The sequence below is a fragment of the Apium graveolens genome, chromosome 4, assembly GCF_009905375.1.
Source record: "Apium graveolens cultivar Ventura chromosome 4, ASM990537v1, whole genome shotgun sequence".
Lineage (NCBI taxonomy): Eukaryota > Viridiplantae > Streptophyta > Magnoliopsida > Apiales > Apiaceae > Apium > Apium graveolens.
In genome coordinates, this window is record NC_133650.1 from 151480812 (window position 1) to 151490766 (window position 9955).

The window sequence follows — 9955 nt, forward strand, 5'->3', positions numbered from 1 at the left end:
CTTATTAACACATGAAATCCTAAGCAAGAAAAGCTTCAATGTGTTTTTCAACCTTTTTACCACTATAGCAAGTATGAGCTATAGGTAGTAAACTTTCAGATTTTGAGCATGCCAAGTCCGAGGTACTTCTTCCCCATCCATGGTCTCCAATTTGTAAGACCCTCTTCCCTGAATGCTCTTAACCTTGTATGGCCCTTCCCGGTTTGGGGTGAGTTTTCCTTTTTGCCCTACTTCAGAAGTTTCCACCTTTCTTAGGACCAAATCCCCTTATTTGAAAAACCTTTCCTTCACCCTCAGGTTGTAGTAAAATGAGGTATTTTTCTAATATTCTACGATCTTTGCATGTGCTGCATCTCGTACCTCATCTATCAAATCCAAGGCTAACCTTTGCCCCTCCTCATTTTCCTCAGCATTGTATGCTTGGATTTTGGGAGACGAGTGTGATATCTCTACAGGAATAACTGCTTCTGCTCCATATGCTAGCATAAATGGTGTTACCCCCGTTGTGACTCTACATGTAGTTCTGTAGGCCCAAAGTATTGGCAATATTTCATCCACCCAATTATTTCTGGATTTCTCAATCCTTTTTTCAGCCCATCTAGAATTATACGATTTGCCACTTCCGCTTGTCCATTGGCTTGTGGATGAGCTACGGAAGTAAACCGCAATTTGATCTCATTCTCCTCACAATACTTCCTGAACTCTTCATTGTTGAACTGTGTTCCATTATCGGTGACTAGGATACGGGGAATTCTATATCTGCTCATGATATTTTCCCACAGGAATTGTGCAATATGTTTAGTTGTGATCTTGGATAAAGGTTTAGCTTCAATCCATTTGGTAACAATCAAGAACTTCCTTTGAGCAGTTGCCATAGGGAAAGTTCCAAGAATATACATTCCCAACATAGCAAATGGGATTGGAGAATTTATGGAAGTCAGCATTTTAGGAGGTTTCCTTACTACAGGGGCATGTTTCTGACAACGGTCACATCTCTTCTCATAGTCTTTGGCGTCATGCATCATTTTTGGCCAATAGAAGCCTAAGCGGGTGATTTTGTGGGCTAAGGCCCTACCCCCAAGTTTTGGCCATATATTCCCTTATGTACTTCTTCTAGAGCAAGTCGAGCCTCGTCTGGCCTGAGGCATCTTAAGTAAGGCACTACAAAAGATCTTTTGTACAAAATTCCGTCAATCAAGGAATACCTCAGCGCTCGTATGACCAACTTTCAGGCTTCAGTCACATCATTCGGGAGCCAACCAGTTTGAATATGGGCCTTTATAAGATCTATCAATGATGCTCCCATCCCTATGGGGGCTACAAGCTTAACATCAATGCTCCGTGTTTTCAAAATGCGGAAGTACACATTTCCTGAACTATTTACTATCTCTGACGAAGCGAACTTAGACAACACATCTGCCTTAGCATTTTCCCTTGGAATGTGCTCAACATGGCATTCATCGAACTGAGTCATCACAGCCCTTACTAGGCGGACATACTTAGGCATTATATCATCCCTGACCTCAAACTCTCCCTTGACCTAGAATATGACCAGCTTTGAATCCCACAGACTTTAAAGTTCTTGACCCTCAATATTTCTGCTAGGACGAGGCCAGCTATCAGAGCTTCATACCCGGCTTCATTATTTGGGGTCGGGAAGTCTAACTTCATGGAATATTCAATCAAGAATCTATCTGGGCTTTGTAGAACAAGCCCTGCTCCACTTAAATTTATTTTTGATGCTCCATGAAAATAGAGAACCCAATATTCCTTCTCCTTAGTGTCCTTTTCTTTGCCATCTTTTGTGTCTGTATCTTGAGGTATAGTATCTTCCTGCCCCCTGACTTCTTGGTTGGGTATGGTACATTCCACCACGAAGTCAGCCAACGTCTGGGCTTTTATTGCTGTTCGTGGCTTGTATTTGATGTCGAATTCTCCCAATTCTATTTCCCATTTAATCAGCCTCCCACTAGCTTTGGGACTATGAATAATGTTTCTTAATGGCTGATTTGACAGCACTTCAATTGTATGAGCCTAGAAGTAAGGATGCAACTTCCGTGAAGCCATCACCAAGGCTAAAGCAAACTTCTCAATAGTTGAATAATTCAACTCAGCTCCATGCAGAATTTTACTAACATAGTATATGGGTTTCCGGACTTTAAGCTCCTCCTTAACCAATACAACGCTCAAGGCATTTTCTGAAACAACCAAGTATAAATACAAGGTTTCATTCTGAGCTGGCTTGGCCAACAACAGGGCCTGAACCATATATTTAATTAATTTTTCAAATGCCTCCTGGCTTTCCTCAGTCCATAAAAAATCTTTAACCTTCTTTAGGAATTTAAAGAAGGGCAAGCACTTGTCTCCGGATTTGGAGATGAAACGTCCCGGAGTTGCAACCCTTCCGGTGAGTTTCTAAATGTCCTTTATGGAACGTGGTGGTTCCATATCTGGGATAACCTTTATTTTATCAGGATTAGCCTCGATTCCCCTCTTGGAGACTATCAGGCCTAAAAACTTTCCGGATCCCACTCTGAAAGCACACTTTCCAGGATTTAGCATCATTTTGTGATATCTCAATACCTCAAAAACTTCCCTCAAATGGGTTATATGATCAGCCTTTAACAAACTCTTGACTAACATGTCATCAACATAAACTTCCATATTTTTGCCAATACGATCCTTGAAAATCTTATTTACCAACCTTTGATAGGTAGCTCCTGCATTCTTGAGACCAAATGCCATAAGAAGATAACAAATACACCAAAGTCAGTGATGAATGATACCTTAGGGATGTCATCTTTATGCATCTTGATCTGATTGTATCCACTAAATCCATCCATGAAGCTCAGCATCTCATGACCAATAATAACATCTATCAATGTATCTATCCTCGACAACGAGAAATAATCCTTTGGGCATGCATCATTTAGATCAATGAAGTCCACTCACATTCTCCACTTTCCATTAGCCTTCTTCACCATTACAGGTTTTTCTAACCATTCCAGAAACTGTATCACTTCAATTAAACCAGCCTCTAAGAGCTTCTCTACTTCTTGCTTAATAGCTTCTTGCCTCTCTGGAGCAAAGTTTCTTTTCTTTTGCTTCATAGTCTTTGTTAGGAATATATGTGCATTAGTTTGATGATATGTTTAACAAAATACTTAAGTAGAAATCTAGTGTTTGTAGCCTCAACGGATAAGACCACTTTTGGCTATCCGTTGATGGTGTAGCTTTACTTAGAAATAAGTCTAGTGTTGTAGCACATTTCAGTCTCTGAATTTGAGATATAATTCTTAAATGTTGAGGGAAATTATAAGTCATGTTGACTACTAAAGGATATGCAGATAGGAAGGCCAATTGTAAATATTTCATGCCTTGTAATTTTGTATAAATGAAAAGGTGTCAACGGATAACTTAAAGACCTTCAACGGATGAGAAACAAAGCTTCAACGGATGTCTCTAAAGCTTCAACGGATAACATCCTTCAACGGATGAGTGCATCAACGGATAGAGCTTCAACTGCTAACACATCAACGGATAAAGCCATCAACGGATGAAGGCTTCAACGGATGTTCTGTTAAATAGCAGTTGACAAGTGGTAGTTGTACCTACAAACAGAGGCACATGGGTTGACAGAGACAACTGAGATGTGGTAGCCTATTTCAGGAACATCAGAAAAAGCAGCCGTTCTACTCTAGTATAAAGAGGCAATAGTCAACAATACACTGGAGTAAAATGGAGAAGAAACAAGTGGAGAACTTATTTTATTATTGTACTTTTATCTTTGTCTTCACTTGTAAACTTGGTGTTATATAAACCAAGTAGCAGCTAGTAATTAGAAGAGAATTTTTCCAGAGCTGTTTAGAAAAATCTTGAGAAAAATTATCTAGTTTGTACTAGGATGCAACTGTGATCAACTTCTTGAATCACAGATTTTCTGAAATACCATCTCTGGTGGAACAACAAATCCACCAGAAAAGTTTTTAAGTTCTGTTGTGTTCTGTACTTTTGTGCTTGAATATATATCTGTCTGTATTAGCTTAAAGCAATTCACACACTTGTTTATCTTAAACACACAGCCTTTGAAACTGCTCAAAACTTGAAAAAGTTTTGAGATTTACATTCAACCCCCCTTCTGTAAATCTCATTGTTAGTTCACTAGGAATAACAATTGGTATCAGAGCAGGCTCTTGACATACAAAGAGTTTAAAGTTCTTGGAAACTAACAAAGATGAGTAAGAAGGATATTGGAGTAAAAATCCCAGTTCTTGACAAAGACAGTTATCACCATTGGAAGGTGAAAATGCACCTTCATTTACTCTCCCAAGATGAAGGTTATGTAAACTGCATTGAAAATGGTCCTCACATTCCCCACAAAGTAGCCACAGTTGCTACAGCCACAATTGTTGTTGGTCAATCCATTCCAAAACCTAGAGCAGAATGGACAATGGAAGACACAGAAGAAGTCCACAAGGATAAGAAGGCTATGAACATTTTGTTTAATGGTCTTGACAAGGATATGTTTGATAATGTGATAAATTGCACAACTGCCAAAGAGGTTTGGGACACAGTTCAGCTACTGTGTGAAGGTACAGAACAAGTAAAAGAAAACAAAATGCAACTTCTCATTCAACAGTATGAGTATTTTCATTTTGAAGAAAATGAATCTTTAAATGACACATTCAATAGATTCCAAAAGCTGTTGAATGGACTGAAGCTGTATGGTAGAGTGTACCAGGTGAAGGATTCAAATCTTAAATTTTTAAGATCCTTGCCAAAGGAATGGAAACCCATGACTGTCTCCTTGAGAAACTCTCAAGATTATAAGGACTTCACTCTTGAAAGATTATATGGAATCTTGAAGACTTATGAACTAGAGCTGGAACAGGATGAGGTATTGGAGAAGGGAAGAAAGAAAGGAGGTTCAGTTGCCTTGGTAGCTGGAAATGAGAAAGAATGCAGACAAGAAACTGTGAGATCAACATTAAACTCCAAAGATGGCACAAGCAAATCAGAATCAAGCAAGGGTAAGGAGCAAGTTGCTGAGAATGAAGACAACTCCAGCCAAGATGACTCTGATGGTATTGATGAGCATCTTGCATTTCTGTCCAGAAGATTTGCAAAGATGAAATTTAAGAAAAACACTAGAGCCACTAAACCTCATAAGAACATGGTGGACAAATCCAAGTTCAAGTGTTTCAATTGTGGTATAAGTGGACACTTTGCAAGTGAGTGCAGAAAGCCAACTTCTGAAAAGAAGAAATTTGACCAAGTAGATTACAAAAACAAATATTTTGATCTGCTCAAGCAAAAGGAGAAGGCTTTCATTACTCAAGAAAAAGACTGGGCAGCTGATGGAGAAGAAGAGGATGAAGATGTGGAATATGTCAACTTGGCTCTCATGGCTGATTCTGAGGAAAATGAAGTTAGTTCATCAAGCAACCAGGTAATCACTACTGATTTAACACAGCTTACTAAAGAAGAGTGCAATGATGCTTTTAATGACATGTCTACTGAATTGTATCACTTGCGTGTGTCTCTTAAATGTCTTGCTAAAGAAAATAGTAGGATTAAAGAGAACAATCTGTTTTTAAGTAATAGAAATGTTGTGTTAGAAGATAAGTTGATTGACCTAGAGAAAACTAAGCTACATTGTATATCTGTTGAAAATGAACTAGCTGAATCTGTTAAGAAAGTAGAAATACTTTCTAATCAATTAGAGAGAGAGCAAGAGGTGATTAAAGCCTGGAAGACATCTAGGGATGTTACTGCTCAAATTGTCAAGGTACAAGGAATTGAATCATTTTGTGAGGCTGCCTGGGATAAAAACAAAAAGAAAATGGAATTAATTGATGGGCTGTCAACGGATGTGGAATCAACGGATGATGAAAATTATCCGTTGAAGGAAGAAAAGGAGCATCCGTTGAAGGTTCCTCAATTAAAACAGGCAGATGTTTCTAAAAGTGAAAATCTAAAGAAACTCAACAAAAAGTTTGGTTCAACTTCCAAGAACTTTGTCAAAGAAGAAGCAAGCACATCCAAAGATTTTAGTAAGGTGAATATAGGACACATGACCTTAGAACAGTTAAAGAATAGGCTCAAAGTGGTTGAGGATAAAAAGGAAACTAAAAGGAAATCTAATAGAAATGGGAAGGTAGGGGTTAACAAACATAACAATTACACACCTGATAAGTATGCTCCTAGAAAAAGCTCTGTGGATTGTAATAGTGTTAATCATCTATCTGCTAATTGCAAATCTATTAAGAAAACTCCCATACCTGTACCCTCTTCCATACCTAATATGTCTGCATCACCTCTACATGCTATGCCTGTTATGTCTCAACAGAATCCTTATGCACATTTTACAAACATGCCATATTTTAACAATCCTTATCTTGCTGCATTTAGTATGCCTCAAATGCCATACAATATGCCTATGTGGAATAACATGTTTGCACAATCCATGCCTTATCAAATTCCAAATGTGCTAAATGATTCTGTGACTAACCCTACACCTCAACCAACTACATCTAAGATCAAGGTTGACTCAAAGTTACCTAAGTCTAAAGATGCAGGAGGAATGAAGTCTAGGAGAAAGGCTAACATGAATGGACCCAAGGAAACTTGGGTACCAAAATCAACTTGATTGATTTTATGGTGTGCAGGGAAACAGAAGAAATCTATGGTACTTGGACAGTGGCTGTTCAAGACACATGACAGGAGATTTCTCCCTGCTCACAGAGTTTAAGGAGAAAGCTGGCCCTAGCATAACCTTTGGAGATGACAGCAAAGGGTTTACTATGGGATATGGCTTGATTTCAACAAGGAATGTCATCATTGATGAAGTTGCATTAGTTGATGGTCTCAAGCACAACTTACTGAGCATCAGTCAACTATGTGATCGAGGGAATACAATTTCCTTCAATTCTGAAGCCTGTGTTGTCACCAATAAGAAAGACAACAAAGTGGTTCTAACTGGAGTTAGAAAAGGAAATGTGTACTTAGCTGACTTCAACTCTACTGATGCAGAATCTATTACTTGTCTCTTCAGCAAAGCAAGTCCAGTTGAAAGTTGGCTATGGCACAAGAAGCTATCCCACTTGAATTTCAAGACAATGAATGATCTAGTCAAAAAGGACTTAGTGAGAGGAATTCCTCTTGTTGAATTCTCAAGGGATGGTTTATGTGATGCTTGTCAGAAAGGCAAACAAAGGAAAGCATCATTCAAAAAGAAGCTTGAAACAACAATTGATGAACCATTACAGCTGCTACATATGGATTTGTTTGGACCAGTCAATGTATTGTCAATTGCAAGAAAAAGATATTGCTTAGTGATTGTAGATGATTTCTCAAAGTTTTCATGGGTCTATTTTCTTGGATCAAAGGATGAAGCAAGTGAAATCATTATCAATCACATCAGGCAAGTCAATAATCATCCTGACTTGAAGGTTAGGAATATCAGGAGTGACAATGGAACTGAGTTCAAGAATTTGATAATGAGGCTGTTCTGTGAAGAAAATGGAATCATGCATGAGTTCTCAGCTCCAAGAACACCTCAACAAAATGGGGTAGTTGAAAGAAAGAACAGATCTTTAATTGAGGCTGCTAGAACAATGCTTGAAGAATCAAAGTTACCAACATATTTCTGGGCTGAAGCTGTTAATTGTGCCTGCTACACTCAGAATATTTCTTTGATCAATCAAGCTAAAGGCATGACTCCTTATCAGTTGTTCAAGAGAAGAAAACCAACTCTAAACTTTCTTCATGTCTTTGGATGTAAATGCTTTATACTGAGAAATCAATCTGACCATAAAGGGAAGTTTGATGCAAAGGCTGATGAAGGAATATTTGTTGGTTACTCAGCTGGAAAATCTTATAGGGTCTACAATCTAAGAACCAACATTGTTATAGAATCTGTGCATGTTGTGTTTGATGATAAAAAGATTGATGGACTAACAGATGAGGGACACCATGAGAGACTCAAATTTGACAACATTGAGATATATTGTGATGATAGTGAAGAGGAGACTGATGGAGATGACACTTCAAAAGGGATTCAAAACATGCCCTTGGATAATGCACAAAATTCTGCATCCGTTGATAGAGGCAATGCAGTATCCGTTGAAAGACATAGTGCATCATCCGTTGAAGTACAAAATGAAGCATCCTTTGATCATAGTTCATCAACGGATAATCGATTTACATCATCAGTTGATAGAACTCCAAGTTCCCTGCAAAGGACTAACAACTCAGGGGGAGTTTCAACTAATCAACACTCTGTCTCACATCATGACAATACTGAGGCCACCTCATCTAGAGTATATCTTCCACCTCAAAGGAAATGGACCAAGAATCATCCCTTTGAATTGATCATTGGTGATGCATCATCTAAAGTGCAAACAAGAAAAGCTGCTCAAGATGAATGTCTGTATAGTAGTTTTCTATCTCAGGAGGAACCTAAGAAAGTGGAAGAAGCTTTATTGGATCCAGATTGGATATTAGCTATGCAGGAAGAGCTGGACCAATTTGAGAGAAACAAAGTTTGGAAGCTGGTACCCAAACCAAAGAACAAGAGTCCTATTGACACAAAATGGGTATTCAGAAACAAGATGGATGAAAATGGCATTGTCATAAGGAATAAAGCCAGATTGGTTGCTAAAGGCTATTCTCAACAAGAGGGAATAGATTTTGATGAGACATATGCTCCTGTTGCAAGACTTGAAGCCATCAGAATTTTTCTAGCCTATGCAGCCCATGCCAATTTCAAAGTCTATCAAATGGATGTTAAGAGTGCATTTCTAAATGGGAAATTGGAGGAAGAAGTTTATGTAAGTCAACCTCCAGGGTTTGAAGATCCAAATTTTCCAGACTATGTGTATTATTTGTTGAAAGCACTCTATGGACTGAAGCAAGCACCTAGAGCCTGGTATGAAACCTTATCAAAATTCCTTTTGGAGAATCACTTCACTAGAGGTACTGTTGATAAAACTCTCTTCTTTAGGAATGTTAATGGCTCTAGTATACTTGTTCAAATTTATGTAGATGACATAATATTTGGATCTACAGATGATAAGCTTTGTAAAAAGTTTGCTAAGCTAATGCAAAGTAATTATGAAATGAGCCTGATGGGAGAACTAACCTATTTTCTTGGTTTACAAGTTAAACAAGTTAGTGATGGAATTTTCAGTAGTCAAACTAAATATATTTATGATCTTTTAAAGAAGTTTGACTTAATAGAATGTTCATCTGCAAAAACTCCCATGGCCACTGCCACCAAACTTGAATTAAATAAGACTGAAAGGTCTGTGGACATTATAAGTTATAGAGGCATGGTTGGTTCACTTTTATATTTAACTGCCAGTAGACCAGATATAATGTTTTCTACATGTCTCTGTGCTAGATTTCAAGCTGACCCTAAAGAATCTCACTTAGTAGCTATTAAAAGGATTTTCAGATATCTCAAGGGGACTCCAAATCTAGGAATTTGGTACCCTAGAGAGTCTGGTTTTGATCTAATTGGCTACTCAGATGCAGACTATGCAGGTTGCAAAATAGACAGGAAAAGTACAACAGGCTCCTGCCAATTCCTGGGAAACAAGCTTGTATCATGGTTTAGCAAAAAGCAAAATTCAGTCTCTACTTCTACAGCTGAGGCTGAATACATTGCTGCTGGAAGTTGCTGCTCTCAAGTGTTATGGATGAGGAATCAACTCCTTGATTATGGACTACATGTTGATAGAATTCCTATTTTTTGTGACAACACAAGTGCCATAGCCATAACAGAGAATCCTGTGCAGCACTCAAGGACCAAGCACATTGATATCAAGTACCACTTCATTAGGGAACATGTGATGAAAGGTACAGTGGAACTTTATTTTGTTCCAAGTGAACAACAAATTGCAGACATATTTACCAAGCCACTTGATGAATCAACATTCACAAGATTGGTAAG

At 38.2% G+C, this 9955-nt stretch overlaps 1 protein-coding gene across 1 annotated transcript; it reads right to left on the reverse strand.

The window, feature by feature from the left end:
- Nucleotides 1–321: 321 nt before the first annotated feature.
- Nucleotides 322–1025, reverse strand: LOC141719073 (uncharacterized). The gene is made up of 2 exons (XM_074521455.1): nucleotides 781–1025; nucleotides 322–649 (listed from the first exon to the last, which is right to left on the reverse strand). The coding sequence occupies exons 1-2, from the start codon at nucleotides 1023–1025 to the stop codon at nucleotides 322–324; spliced, it is 573 nt and encodes a 190-aa protein (XP_074377556.1).
- Between the last annotated feature and the right edge of the window lie 8930 nt (nucleotides 1026–9955).

What these genes read in the sequence shown, in the direction of transcription:
- LOC141719073 (XM_074521455.1), bottom strand. Translation starts at nt 1,025, where the DNA reads ATGATGCATGACGCCAAAGACTATGAGAAGAGATGTGACCGTTGTCAG. An exon ending in AAACATATTGCACAATTCCT is followed by an intron (nt 650 to 780) that starts GTGGGAAAATAT and finishes TTACTTCCGTAG; the next exon opens with CTCATCCACAAGCCAATGGA.